Source organism: Zingiber officinale, chromosome 2B, assembly GCF_018446385.1.
Source record: "Zingiber officinale cultivar Zhangliang chromosome 2B, Zo_v1.1, whole genome shotgun sequence".
In the NCBI taxonomy this organism is placed as follows: Eukaryota; Viridiplantae; Streptophyta; class Magnoliopsida; order Zingiberales; family Zingiberaceae; genus Zingiber; species Zingiber officinale.
The window spans coordinates 12,210,206-12,225,260 of record NC_055989.1 but is presented as its reverse complement, the minus strand read 5'-3'; the positions used below and the strand labels follow the sequence as shown (position 1 = coordinate 12,225,260).

The window sequence follows — 15,055 nt, the reverse complement described above, 5'->3', positions numbered from 1 at the left end:
TACCTTAACCGGCCGAGCATATCTCTGAAGTGATAGTGGAAACTTCCGTCATACAATATTCTAGCGGGCCATGCCTAGTGTCAATAGCACCAACTCCCAAAGGATATCACCGGATATCATCAAAAGTGTACTGCTAGGCCGAGCGGATTGGCCGCTCGGTCAGAACTTCGCCTCCCTGGTGCCTCGTCTGGCCGGCCAGAACCTCGCTATTCCTTTGTGCGTGTCTGCTTGACTGAAGGTCCACTGCGTTGTTGTCGAAGCCTGCTATCGGGCCGAGCGGGGTAGTCGCTCGGCTGAAGTCTGTTGCCAAGCCGAGCGGGATAGTCGCTCGGGCAAAGTTGAACTTTGCATATTTCCATTGTCTTGCGAAGCAGGGTAGCCGCTCGGCTCGACCTTTGCACATTGTTTATCTTGAGTGTCGATTGTTTGATTACTCCCCGTGTCGGAGGCCACGGTGGATCGAGGCCTTCTCTCCCGGTCGGGGCACACTTCTCCCGACCGGCCGATGGCATCTACACGTTGACTGTCTTGACTTTGACCTCCACCGCGGCAGGGGGGGTGGGGCCCTTCATCATCATTGCATCACAAGCCTCCCCTTGAAGTATAATCGAAGGAGGTTGTAAATCTGACTGACTGGACAAATGTCTAAGTAGGTTTCCTCCCGATCGGCCCCCGACACTGTGTGGTTTTTGATCGGGATAAGACCATTCCCTGTCGATCGGCCTGTTGAAACTTATCGTTCGGCCGTAAGTATACTCCTCAATCTGATCGACACGTCAAAGGTTTGCACTTGTGAAATCTCTACTTGGATTGTCTTGGGCGAGTGCGAGCCAAGCTGACATCACCCAGATTTATAGGAAATTATGCAAATCTCAGCTCATTAAGGCTGAGCACGCTCCCACGCCTTCGTTAAGGCTGACGTCACCCAAATGTCTTGGGGGAGGTTTGTGATGTGGTGATGCCACCTCGCTGCCACGGTGGAAGTTAAAGGAGGTCAAAGTCAAGACAGTCAACGCATAGATGGCATCGGTCGGTCGGGAGAAACTTGCCCCGATCGGGAGACAAGGCCCCGATCCACCGTCGCTCCCGACACGGGGAGTAATCAAACAATCGACGCTCAAGGTAGATAATGTGCAAAGACTGAGTCGAGTGGCTACCCCACTCGGCTAGACAACGGAAATATGCAATGTTCAACTTTAGTCGAGTGGCTATCTCGCTCGGCCCGGCAACAGACTTCAGCCGAGCGGCTACCCCGCTCGCCCCAGCAACAACGCAGTGGACCTTCGGTCAAGTAGACATGTACGGAGGAACAACGAGGTTCTGGCCGCCCAAATGAGGCACCAGGGCGGCAAAGTGCCGCCCGAGCGGCCAATCCGCTCGGCCTAGCAGTACACTTCTGATGATATCAGGTGATATCCTTTTGGGAGTTAGTGCCACTGATACTGGGCATTGGTCGCTAGAAGATCGTACGACAGAAGCTTCCACTATTACTTCAGAGATATGCTCGGCCGGTTAAGGTACTATGTCAGAGACACTTTACTGACAAGTTTTTTCAGGGAAAGCTTTGAGAAGCGTATGCGCCTTGGGAAGCATGCACGAGTACAATCAGAGATATATATAAAGGGGGTCCAAGCATTAGAGGAGGTATGCGATATTCACTGTTTACATTACAGTAGTCTTGTTGCTCCGCTTTCCACTTCATCGTGGTGACTGACTTGAGCATCGGAGGGCTAACGCCGGGGACTCCTTCCCTGGCTCGGTACTGACATAGTCTGTGTTGCATGTATGCGCGGAGTCTACGAAAAGTCAGCGTGAGCGCCACATCCCTCAGCTTTCCGTCTCTTCGACTTTCAGACAGAATTATAAACGAACAAAGTTCAAGCCAAACTTGAATTGAGCATTCGATAACATCTAAATAAATCAAGCTCAAGATAACTTTCAAACAAGTTCAAGCTCATAAAAATAAACTAAACTAAATATAAATGATTATTTTAAAAGTTTGATTCATTTTAAATTCGGCTTAACTTGGCTCGATTACCTTATTAAATAAGCTCTAACATCCCAAAACTCGATTCGATTCAGCTCAATTTATTTTCAATCCTAATCAAAAGAGCATTCCGTATAAAAAAATAATATCAAAAAGGATTTTTTTTATTTTATAAATATCTTTAATGTTGTAATAGTTTTTATTAAATCATAGTAATGTTAATTAAGTTAGAATAATTTTAGCTAAGTTAAAAAAATTACATATAGTAATTTTTATTTAAATTTAAGTAATTTTATATTGTCACATCTTTTAAATATTTTTTTAATATGGGATATTATAACAAAAAAAGAAGTTATTTTAATTCTATTTTTTTTACATGATAAAAATAAACAAGTGGGCGGTGTGATCTCGGTGAAACGTATCATAATATTTTCCAATGATCATAATTTTTTCCATAAATGCTCTATTATGTCTCATTAAATTATATTTAGTCCCTAGAATACTTCTCTCTCACAAAATTATATATTATTTATTTCATAAATATTCACCATCTCTCATAAAATATATATTATATATTATTTGTTTTTTATTTTAAAAATTAAAATTAAAATTAAAATATGCATACTTGAAATTGTGTTGACTTATCTAGATAATATTAAAGAGGTATATTTGCTTTAAGTTATGCGTGATTATAAGTAAGTTCGAGTGATAACATAAATAAATTAGTTGAAATTAAATAAACCAAATATTTTCAAACTAATCGATCAAACTGAATCGATAAGTTTATTTGAATAAACTTCCAGACGATGAGTGATTTATACGTCATTAAAGTAAACCACTGACCCCTAATTATAATCACATACTAAGGACATTAAAGTAAACCACTGACCCCTAATTATAATCACATACAGGACGAACGTATTCATTTTTTATCATCATAATTAAAATTATAAAAAATAACAGATATATTATTTAATTTAATCTTTAAAATACTCATTTTAAAAAAATAATTAATTTTTTTATATTAAATCTAGAATCACATCAAATCTCACACTTCTACTATAATAAGATTCCGAATTATAATTACTCATTACTTGAATCATGATTAAATAACAAACAATAGATAACAAGGTTATCAACGTGCCTTAAGTGGTGACTCTCATGTGACAAAAGACGATTCGCTCGCCCCCAGCGTCCCCGCCTTAAGTGGTGACTCTCATGTGACAAAAGACGATTCGCTCGCCCCCAGCGTCCCCGCCTTAAGTGGTGACTCTCGTTATTACATCTGCTAATTCGATGCACAGGCAATGGGACAAATTGCCAAAAAGATAATTATTATACTAGAAAAGCATGGATAATACAAACAGACTTAGTATTTCTTAAAATACATATATGCTCAACTTATATTCCTCATTAGATCATGTTCTGCTTTAGGAATTCTAAGCTTTAAGCCAGTCAAAGCAACAACACAGTCCCCAGCAAAACTTCTTCGGGTAGTCCCTTATGAAAACCTCCCTGCTGTACCCGATTATGTAAAAGCTGAAGGACCGATTGCGCTCAGCCATTGTAACACGAGTGACGGGTACGACGGAGATAATGTGCCTCTCACAGATGACCCTTGCTGAGGGAGGAACAGGCGACCGATTAGCAATAACTTCGGAGGAGAACCTGTTTAACTGATAGGAGTCGGCAAAGAAGGCAGGAGTGCATTGGTATGCCTGGATATTGCACAGCTGAACCCCCCTTGCTCTATGGAACACCTCATCTGGCACTGATGCAGCAGAGCTGGTGGCACTAACTTTCCGATTGGAGAGTGTTCTCCTGCATATGATACAACCAATACATAGTGAATTCATTACCAGTAAACAATTGTCATCTAATTCCGTGCATTCTTGGAGCATGATAACTGATACATCCTCCAAAATGCCTCCAAGGAACCACAGGGAAAAGATGATCGAGGCGATAGGTATGTGTTCAGAATCTTGGAAGCATAGGTTAATATGAAAAGGATATCAGTATGCATCTCTTTGTTGGATTAACAAATATATAGATGAAGTAAACAGTCCTCAATTTTGATCATTGAAGACTTTCCTTTTCGATAATAATGTCAAACAAAGCAGCAGGTTTTCAGCAAGATAATACTAGAACGGGCATGTAGGTGGGATTGAGCAATTGATGTGGAATGACTACAAGTTATAGGTGTTAATTGCTTGCAAAGGATGAAAGAGTGTATTTTACTAAAAGAAAAACTAGTTAAGTGAACCAAATAAAGAATGATTTGGTTTAGTTGTCATTCCTCTCACAAGGTTAGGGGCCTATCTTAAACTTCTTTAATCAGGGTATTTTTAATGCCAACATATCTTCATACTCCTACCAGCCAATTCAATGACTACGAGCATGATTCATCCCCAATCACTTATAGCTAATAATTATGATCTTTAGTCATATTAATTAGCATAGCTTGATTTGAAACCTGGTAATACAGCATAAGGAGAAACATGAAAACTAACTTTAGATGATATTGGTCTTCGAAGACTTTATCTTGACAAAGCAATTCCTCTTCTTTTCTTGAGGAGAAAAGAATACATAGGAACAGTAGCAACTGTTATCTCTTTCACAATTAGGATGTGGCAAATCAAGGACAAGTCTCGATGTTTTAGCTCTAATATATATCTGAAGCTACCATCACTCAAGTTGTTGAGGCAGCAGCAAAATTTACCAACCAGCGATGACTGCCTAAACAACTACTTGCTATGTCAATTATTAGCACCTTTTGCTGCAATGTTTTTAAGGAAAACAACTAAAGTAATTATAAAACCAAAATACAATCACTCATGACTTGTACCAAAATGAGAATGTGATCCTTTTCAAAGATGCTTTGAGCAACCTTCACTTGAAAAAAAGAAATATATGCATTCAGATCAATTAACATCAGGAGCAAACATACCATTTGACTAGTGCAATGTTGCGTGTGATGAGAGAACCTTGTCCTACACATAATTGGCATTTTACAAGCCCACGTGAACCACATGTTGCACATGGTAATTTTCCCTTACCAGAGCATTTTGTACATCTGTGGCAATTTTCATACTAGTAAGTATTCAAAGGCTATAAAACATTAATAGATACAAGATAAGAAGAGTTCTCAGAAAACTTACATTGTATCAGATCCATCTTGATGAGCAATTAGTCCCCTTCCATAACAAGAAGGGCATTCAATCATCTGATTTTCTACGTAAAGATCACTTTTTTGACCAGCATTGCAAATAGGGCAGGCAATGTGTCCTCGACCATCGCACTCTTCCAGTTTTAACAACACATTTTAAGAATGTTATGTGAGAATTAATGCAAGTCATATCATGTAAATAACTGGAACTAGATAACTATTTCAAAAAAGCTAATATCAAGAGGGCATTTAACTAAGTTTAGTAATCTGATAAGACTTTCGAAAAGTTTAACATAATGCTTTTAGCAAGAACAACAAAAATGGCAGGAGACTAGGATTGCAGAAATAGCAGTTTCCCTACACTTTAATTGTTCTCTGACATCTGGTGGAAGATCAGAGATATTTGATCATGCATTACCATACAAAAGAAGAGGTCCATCTAGACTCTGATGATAAGATGAAATACTTAGAACGGATTGGGTAGTAAAGCAAATCACTTAAATCAAAAGGTAAACTTTATAAGAAAACTTGGTGCAAAGCATGTACTGGTTAAAAAAGGTTGAAAACTTGGCATCAAAAGAATGTGCTTAAGAATAAACTGTAGTTAAAGGAATTAACAAAATGAATTTTGGGTTTGCTAACTATGGTCTATGGGCTAATATCTAATAAAAAACTGGTGGATTAATTTTGAATTTCAAAAATACACATCTATAGGTTTTGTTCTCAATATGAATATTGACTTTCTTTAAAAGAAACCCTTAGGGCACAAGTAATATTTCAAGACTTACCAGAGCATTTCTCAACAGCTTCAGAATGGGGTATATTAACTCTGGTTTCTTTATGTGGCACAAAAAGAATTGGAAATTCAGACCTCAAATCCAGTTCCCAAACCCCACTTTTGTGGTCTTTCTCTTTTCCATCAATTTTGCCTCCCAAGTATGGCTCTTTTTCTTTAATAGTCTCTCTCTCCTCTATAAAAGTTTCTAGCGTACCAACATATACATTACAGTCATCAATAGAGCATATTTTCCACTTTCTGGCAGGTTGGCTTCCCCAACAACAGCGATGCCCAACATGATCAATAAGCAATTGCCGCACTTCCACTTCATCAAGAATTTGCCTGTAAAATTAATTAGACAGTCAGAATATCATCTATTGCTAGCATACTTTAGACATTACAATAACCAGGAAGAGGTCATAAGATGGACTTGTCAAAAATCTTACTGTGAACATAAAAGGATAAAGGTGTAAATTCTTCAGAGATATTATTTGTGTTCAGAGCTTCGTACATCAACAATAGCATAACGAAAACAGAAATTTCTGTAGAGAATAAGTAAATCTGTTGGAGACAAATGGTTGTGTATATTGATATTAGCATGTGCTTGACTTTTGGTCTAAAGGAGCAAAAAATTGATGTTTTTTGTAAGTAAAAATTTTAAAGAGAAAACAAAACAACAAGGCGCATTGATTTCTGTCCCTATCAAGTACTGGATAAGATATGCAAAATATGAAAGAAAAACAGCAACGAAACATCCTGGAAATTCTAGGGAGAAAGGTTGATGAAACTGACCTGCCAAATTCTTTTGAGCTGTAGCCACCAGAGTACCCATCGTACCCTCCCTGGGGTACAAGAGCTTGAGCTGTGATAACTGCACCAAAGGAAATAGCAGAATTAAATTTGTTCCATTTAAAAGCTCCAAAGTACGTTGGTGATATATGAAAACATAACCTTGTATCAGAGATTTCAAACATAGGCTTAATGTAGTCTTAAACTAGGAATTGGTTATGCCTCAGTATAAGAAAACAACACAGGGTAAACTGGTCTAATAAAACAGAATTTGATTGAAATAAAAATACGATCAACCTTCTCTTGGAGGCTTTTTCCAAAGGCCTTCTTTTTGGTCTTTTGGAGTTTCATTGACGAAAAATAAATAAATATAGATACCTGAATGTTCAGAGCATCCAAAAGAGAACCACAAACCCTAATTCCTGGACAGCACTGACTAAAATCCCAATCAAGGGGTTTCAATACAATTTTCCGAAATCAATGAGAACGAAAAAGTAAACAACTCCCACGGAGAGAATTGCAAACAAGTACCTTGGGGATGATCAGGCTCGGGCGATCCCACGAGGGCGCCGTGGATTGAAGGCGGGTAATAATGATCGGAAGAGAAGATGGAGGCGGCACGAATCTCGTCGACGCTCAACTCCTCTCCGGCGGCGACGGACGTGGGAGGGGCGTGCAGGGAGGGGCTCCTCCCTACGGACTGGTACGACCTCCATGACTCCTCCCCCTTCCCAGCCTCTTCTCCTTCCGACGAAGATTTCGTTGATTACTGAAGGCGTAAGGAAAAAAAAACGATCTTTGATACGATAGAAGATGAGAGAAAGAGTTGTACCTGATGCAAGAAGAGGTTGTTGCTCCATTGATGAAATCGAAGAGTATATGCTGCGCGGAACGAAGCTTGGAAGATCGAGCTGAAGTCGAAGGTAAATGGCAGGCGATGGTCGAATTTATAGCTCGTCGTCGTCCACGATATTGCCACGTCTAATCTGTGGCCCACCATTTCCAGCCTGTGATAGTCAATACTTGAGACCATAAAAGTACCTAGTTTCGACCTCCAATAGAATACTGCCAAATAGGATGACAGAAGACACAGGTGGAATTTGGGCGTGGATTATTTGGGAGCGAGTTTTCATTTTTTTCTTATTGAGATTTTTGTAATTTTCTGTTTTCTTAGAGGCGAAGCAGAAGGATGATTGCAGTGGGGCCCTCGCACGCGGTGTCGGGTACGTGTTTATTCGGAACATATCGGATTAAACCGTTTGTACCCACTATTAATGTTAATACAATTTTAAATAAATTAAATTAAAATTTTATCAATTATTTTAAAAGGTAGACGAACAAGCTAATTCGTCTAAGCCCACGATCCACCCGGGTCAATTTACAATAAACCTAGTTGATCATGTGAATTAAGAAATTTTTTATTTAAATTAAAAAAAATAATGAGCTCATATATTTGATCCACATAATCCATGACATAAAATTAAAAATTTTAATTTAGTCTATATATTTTTAAATTTAAAATTTCTAATTCTTGATGTACTCGTGCGTTGAATGCACCTTGGATTAGAAATTTACCATTCCATCGAGATAACGAATCGGCCCGTTCCGCAATTACCAACTCGTTATCGATCAATCCACCTCCCTACGGGTCAATCCGTCAGATGACGAGACTTTCTCAGACCAACGGTCAATCAGATTATGTAGCAGTTAACAAATGTCTAATGGAGATATTCGTAACTCTATTTAATATTTTACTGTCTAAAATTTTAACTAAATCCTATTTATATGTAAATAGAATTATACTATTGACATATACGATCATTCTAATTAGCCTAGTTCATTATTTTATGAGGTGATAGGTCCAATCTTCCATAAGTTTAATTCCTACAAATATACTATAGTTGAGGATCGAACTATGGGTACTTAGGTGACAGCTTAAATATTCTACCATGGTATCATAGCTCCAGGGACATGTTCTTACATATTCGTGCATATCTATTGAGGCATTTTGGGTTTTTTTTTTTTAAATACCTGATTCTGTCTGAGAGTCGAGGTGACGAATACTGGAAATGTGGCGCTCCTGTTGACTGTGCATGGACTTCTGATGAGACTAGCCTACAAACACAAAAGTATTAGTGCCAAGCCAGGGAGTGGTTCCCCGACGATGACCCTCCGACACTCAAGTCAGATCTCCGGCGAAAGCAGCAAGCAAGCAAAGAAACAAAAGTGGCAGCGTAACTGTAGCTATAGTAGAATGAGCATACCTTCGACGAAGCTTGGGGCTCCTTATATAGGACCCCAAGAGTGTGCGTGCACTCTTCTCGATGCCTTCCCTGAAAGGACATGTCAGAAAAAGTACCTCTGACGTCATACCTCAATGACCCGAGCATATCCTGACAAGGCAATGAAAGCTTCCGTCGTACGATTCTCTGCCTGATCATGTCCCCGACCATGCTGTCTGTCGACGGTACGGGTCTCGAGGAGGATATCAGTCGATCCTACTTTTGTCTGCTAGTGGGCTGAGCGGATGACCGTTCGGCTATTTCCACTGTCTGGGGCGAGCAGGGTGGCCGCTCGGCTACTTCCACTATCTAGGTTTGCTGGGTCGGGTTTGCGCTTCATTGGCCGTGATCTGATCTGTGGGCGATCCGGATGTCCGCCTGACACATGCCCAGCCGCTCGGCACATGACTTGCTTGTTGGCGCCTGCTTTGGTGATAGTCTTTGAGTGTCGAAAGCTCGGTGCGAGATCGAGCTGTAATAACGTCGGACCGGCCATTCCTTAGTCCGACCGGCTGATGGGGTCGCCCGGTCGGATGCTAGCCTGGGGGCATTGCTCGCCTTAACTTTTACCTTCCACGTGGCGCTGACCTCCTGCGGGACGGGGCCCTACCTTACCACCGGATCAATACCGTTGAGGCTTTTAGATCAAATCCAAATGGCTCAATTCTTTATAATTTTTTTAATTTATTTTTTTGGTATATTATATATTTAAAATTTTAGAATTTAGGAGTTGAGTTATAATGAGTTTGAGTTAATAAAATTTTTACTCCATGATTCATATTTCTCTCTGGATTTATAGTATTCAAAATTAACAATTTTAGATACTTACAGTATGATCCTATCCGAGCGGTGAGTTGATGGACGCTGGGGACGTGGCGCTCTCCGCTATCCTCTGATGATGGTGTAAACCTCCGGCGAACCTGCAAAGAAGCCGAGCCGGGAGGGATTTCCCGGCGACGACCCTCCGACGCTCAAGTCGGGCAGTGAAGAAGAAGAGGAACATGTTGGGACCGAAATGTAGCTAGAGGGGGGGGTGAATAGCTCGTCGCGTGCTCGTGGTCGGCATTGCTTGTTTCTTCAAAGATGTGCAGCGGAAATATACAAGAAACAACACATACAACGCTAACAAGTAGATTTACTTGGTATCCAACTCCAAATGAGGTGACTAGTCCAAGGATCCACACACTCACACATACCTCCACTAATAAACATTCCTTTTCGGTAACTACCGAAGGCGGAGAAGCCCTACAAATTCACACTACAAGAAGAAAGGGAAAGGATACACAAATACAAGCAAAAACTTACAATGAGTATAGAAAACCCTAACCCTAGCTTTTTTCCTCTTGCTGTAGATCCGCCTCTTGACTTAGAAAAACCTCCAAGAGCTTCAAAAACTGGCGGTGAGAACCCTGTGGAGAAGCTCTGTGATCGCTGGTGAGGATCGGGAGAAGTGGCCGAGAGTTCTTCCGAAGGAATCGCACGCTTGTAGCCTTTATCTGCGCCAACGGTCGGATCCCGATCGATTAGATTGCTCCCAATCGATTAGATTGCTCCCAATCGATCGGGGAGGCTTTGGATCGATCCACTGATTGATCCAGAGCGCCTCTGTGCTCTCAGGAATAGCCTGGATCGATCGGCTGATCGATCCAGCCTTTATCGCGCGAAATCGCAGCTCCCCAATCTATCCACTAATCGATTGGGGGCTCTAGATCGATCAACGGATCGATCCAGCGCTATTATGTGCGATCACGCACTTGTCTCAATCGATCCACTGATCGATTGGGAGGAGGCTTGTCGCGAAGACTCGCCCAATCGATCGGCCGATCGATTGGGCATGAGCCAATCGATCGGCTGCCCAATCGATCGGCCGATCGATCCAACTCATGATTTCTCCCAAAATCAAGTATAAAGCCTCCTAAACCAACATCTAGTCAATCATGACTCGTTGGTACATAAAACCTAGCATCCGGTCACTCTTGACCAGTTAGGACTCTCTTACCAAGTGTCTGGTCAATCCCTTTGACCGACTTGGACTTTTATCCTCTTGCCAAGTATCCGGTCAATCCCTTTGACTTACTTGGACTTTTCTCCCTCGTGCCAAGTATCCGGTCAATCCCTTTGACCTACTTGGACTTTCACCAGATGTCTTGTCAACCTTGACCCATCTGGATTTCCTCGTGTCTGGCTTCACTCACCAGGACTTCCCTTCTGCCTAGCTTCACTCACTAGGACTTCTCTTCTGCCTGGCTTCACTCACCAGGTCTTTCACCTAGCTTCACTCACCAGGTCTTTCACCTAGCTTCACTCACTAAAATTTTCACTTGGCTTCACTCACCAGGATTTTCCTCTGCCTGGCTTCACTCACCAGGACTTTCACCTAGCTTCGCTCACTAGGATTTCCTCACTGCCTAGCTTCACTCACTAGGTCTTTCACCTGGCTTCACTCACCAGGACTTTCTTCTGCCTGGCTTCACTCACCAGGACTTCCTTTGCCTAACCTCCAAGTTAGGACTTTCACCTGGCTTCACTCACCAGGATTTTCCAGTCAAGTATCCGGTCAACCTTGACCTACTTGACTCTCCATCACAATCTCTACACTTGAACAATCGCACATGCAATCTTCAAGTGTTGTCTACATGTATTGTCAACATGTATTGTCAACATGTATTGTCAAACCATCAAAACATAAACATTAAGACTCGAGCTTGACCCAATTCAAGCTCAGTCAAACTAGGTCAACCTTGACCTAGGGAATGTTGCACCAACAATCTCTCAACAGAACAAAGTAACACTACTGTGGCTACAGTGATGAGAATCGCATACCTCCGTCGAAGTCTGGGGGTCCTTATATAGGACCCCGGGGAGGCGCGGGCACGCTTCTCGATGCGTACACGCTTCCCCAACCATACCTCAATAGGGTTGTGTCAGGAAAGCATGTCTGACGCCATTCCGTAATCCTCCGAGCATATCCCTGACATGACGGTGGAAACTTCCACCGTACGATACTCTGTCCGCTCCGGCTGCCAACCATACTGTTTGTCGGCGGCAGGTGTCTCGAGGACAATGTTACCAGCTGTCCCTTTTGTCCCTTTGCGCCTCTTGCCTATTCCCGGGCCGAGTGGACCGGTTGCTCGGCGCTCATGGCCTCGGGGAATGCGCATACCTTGGACCGGGCGGGGAAGCCCTGCTCATGTGCTCGGATGAGATTGCGCCTTATTGTCCTGTGGCTCAGCCGAGCGGTCTGTCCGCTCGGCCCAGAGACTCTTTCACCTTGAGTATCGGAAACCCGACCCCTGGTCGGACTGTCTTTCGTCCGGCCAGGGAGACTCCTGGCCGGATGTTCGGTCGGCTCGCCAGTCCGCTCGGCACGACCTCTATCCGCTCGGCACGACCTTGGGGTTGGCCCTCTTGACCATTGACCTCCACGTGTCGTTGACCTCCCGCCAACGAGGGTCCCCCATCCTTACCACCGGATCACATGCCTTCCCCTCAAGTCTAGTCGAAGGAGGCGCTAAGTTCGACTGACTGGACTATGAGTTTGGCCAAGCGACAGCCATCCTGCCACTCCCGAAAGTGTACCTCTGCTTGGCCACTATGGGGTCGAATAGTGTCGGTCGGCTAATTGCCGAGGGTTGCCCGACTGGCCTATCGATGGCCTGTGATGATGTCCGCGGGATCTTCTCGGAATGCGTGTAAATCTCTGCCATTATGGCTGAGCACGCGGGTTCTACCTCGTGATGGGGCTCATTAAATGCCCTCCTCTGACCGAGTGCCACGTGGTGCTGTTGACGTCATCGTACAGCCGCTGCCTTACGCCCGATGCGACGTTCATCGGTTTGAAATGGACAGTTGGATGCGGGCCTCGGGTCATGTGACCTGCATCCGACGGCTCGGGCGGCTCGAGCCCATCCTTATAAAGCTCTCGTCGCCTTCTTCCGCCGCACTTTCACCGTTGCGTGCTCAGAAGCCTTTTCCTGTGCTCCTTGCTCCGGTGACCTCGTTCCTCGGCACTCCGGCGACCCCTTGCCCTCTTCTTTCGATCCTCATCTTTTCTGTAAGGTTCTGTCTTTATCTCCCTTCGGTCCTCGTGTTTTCTTTGCGTTCCTTGCCGCGTTCTTGCCTTTCGGTCACTGTTCCGTTCGTCTTCCCTGAACCTTTGCGTTTTCTTCCGATCCCTGCCTCCTCCACTGTTCCGGCGATGGCTAGCTCTTCCCAGCCCGCGGACCTCGCTCTCGGCCCATGGTATACTACCATGGAGTCGCGGTTCGATCGACGTGATGCCGAGAGCCTGATAAACGCTTTTGACATCCCTTCTGATTTCGAATTGATTTTACCCTCGCCAGTCACTTTTGTATTGAGAAACGTGCCCGCGCCTCCCCGGGATCCTATATAAGGACCCCCGGACTTCGACGGAGGTATGCGATTCTCATTACTGTAGCCACAGTAGCATTACTTTATTCCTCTTCTTCTTCACTGCCTGACTTGAGCGTCGGAGGGTCGTCGCCGGGAAACCCCTCCCGGCTCGGCTTCTTTGCAGGTTCGCCGGAGGTCTACACCATTATCAGAGGATAGCGGAGAGCGCCACGTCCCCAGCGTCCATCGACTCAGCGCTCGGACAGGATCAAATTGGCGCCGTCTGTGGGAACGTTCTTGAATCTGAGCAAAGACGATGGAAGAAGCTGGACGCCAACTCATGGTGACACTCTCTCCCGAAGAACTAGACGCGCTCATCCAAGCGCGGGTGGCCAAGATAGTCGAGCAACAGCAGAAGACTCAAGCTGATCGGATAGCGCAACAGGCAACGTCGGCGTCAGGCGGTCGGGTGGCACCAGATGATCGGCCGGAGCAGCTCTCAATATGGGGCCAGAACAAAGGTCCGACTGACACTCAGGTGGAAGCCCCCCCCCCGCCCCGATACCTTTCCATAGGGCTCTGTTCCAAACGCCCTCGGAGGTCGCGCAAGCCAACCTCGACCGGGGCTCTTCGTCCGATGAAGCACCCCTCCGCGACGCAAGGAAGGGCAAGGCGCCACGGATAGACTCGTCCCCCGAGCGGATCAATAGGCAGTTCTCCGAGGCCATCCTGCGCGACCCACTACCAAGGCATTACGCGCCCCCCGGCGATCAGGGAATACAACGGGACCACCGACCCGGACGACCATCTGGGTAAGTTCGACAACACAGCCACTTTGCATCAATATACAGATGGTGTGAAGTGCGGGGTGTTCCTCACCACCCTTTCTGGATCGCGCAACGATGGTTCTGGAGGCTACCAAACGAATCCATCACGAGCTTCAAAGAGTTCCGCACGACCTTCCTCCATCACTTCGCGAGTAGCAGGCGCTACCAGAAGACCAGCGTCAGTCTGTTCGCCATCAAACAAGGCTCGAAGGAGTCGCTCCGAGCCTACATCCAGCGTTTCAACCAGGTGACCATGGATATCCCGACGGTCACTTCAGAAACTATGATGAACGCGTTCACACAGGGGCTTGTGGATGGTGATTTCTTCCGTTCGCTCATCAGAAAGTCGCCTCGCAGCTACGACCACATGTTGAACAAGGCCAACGAGTACATCAACGTGGAGGAAGCTCAGATGACGAGGAAAAAGGAAGCACCATCCGAGCCACCAGCTCATGCCGAGCGGAAGTCGCCTTCCAATTATCAACCACCGAGAGGACCCCGCGCAGAGGTAGCCCGTCCTCATCAGAGGCCACACACCGTCCAACAAGTAGCGGCCGATCGGCCTAAACCGAAAGGGAAGATATGGACTCCTATGTTTTGTTCGCTCTATCAGTCAGTAACTCACAACACCCGCGACTGTCGGAGCCTCCCCCCAATCACTCATCCTACACCAAGGAGCTATCGCCGTCGATCACCTTTGCCGAATCGACGACATCAACACCAAAGCCTTGCCCGGCGTACAGAAAGGAGATCTCCCGAGCGGCAACATAACCAGCAGCACAGGGTCATTCCTTGGGCATCGCATGAACGACCCCGACCATCCACTCGGGAGGAGGAGAATAGAGGCAATGCGTCGAGGGGTGAAATCAACAT

At 44.6% G+C, this 15,055-nt stretch overlaps 1 protein-coding gene across 2 annotated transcripts; it reads right to left on the bottom strand.

The window, feature by feature from the left end:
• Positions 1-3,304: 3,304 nt before the first annotated feature.
• Positions 3,305-7,648, bottom strand: LOC122045314 (protein SSUH2 homolog). 2 transcript variants are annotated; one of them, XM_042605481.1, is made up of 7 exons: positions 7,553-7,648; positions 7,252-7,464; positions 6,724-6,802; positions 5,942-6,273; positions 5,146-5,287; positions 4,935-5,060; positions 3,305-3,808 (listed from the first exon to the last, which is right to left on the bottom strand). In XM_042605481.1, the coding sequence occupies exons 1-7, from the start codon at positions 7,578-7,580 to the stop codon at positions 3,427-3,429; spliced, it is 1,302 nt and encodes a 433-aa protein (XP_042461415.1). In that variant the 5' UTR covers positions 7,581-7,648; the 3' UTR covers positions 3,305-3,426. The 2 variants fall into 2 exon arrangements, with proteins under 2 accessions (XP_042461415.1, XP_042461416.1); XM_042605482.1 differs by having other exon boundaries at positions 7,252-7,458; positions 7,553-7,633.
• Positions 7,649-15,055: the final 7,407 nt, after the last annotated feature.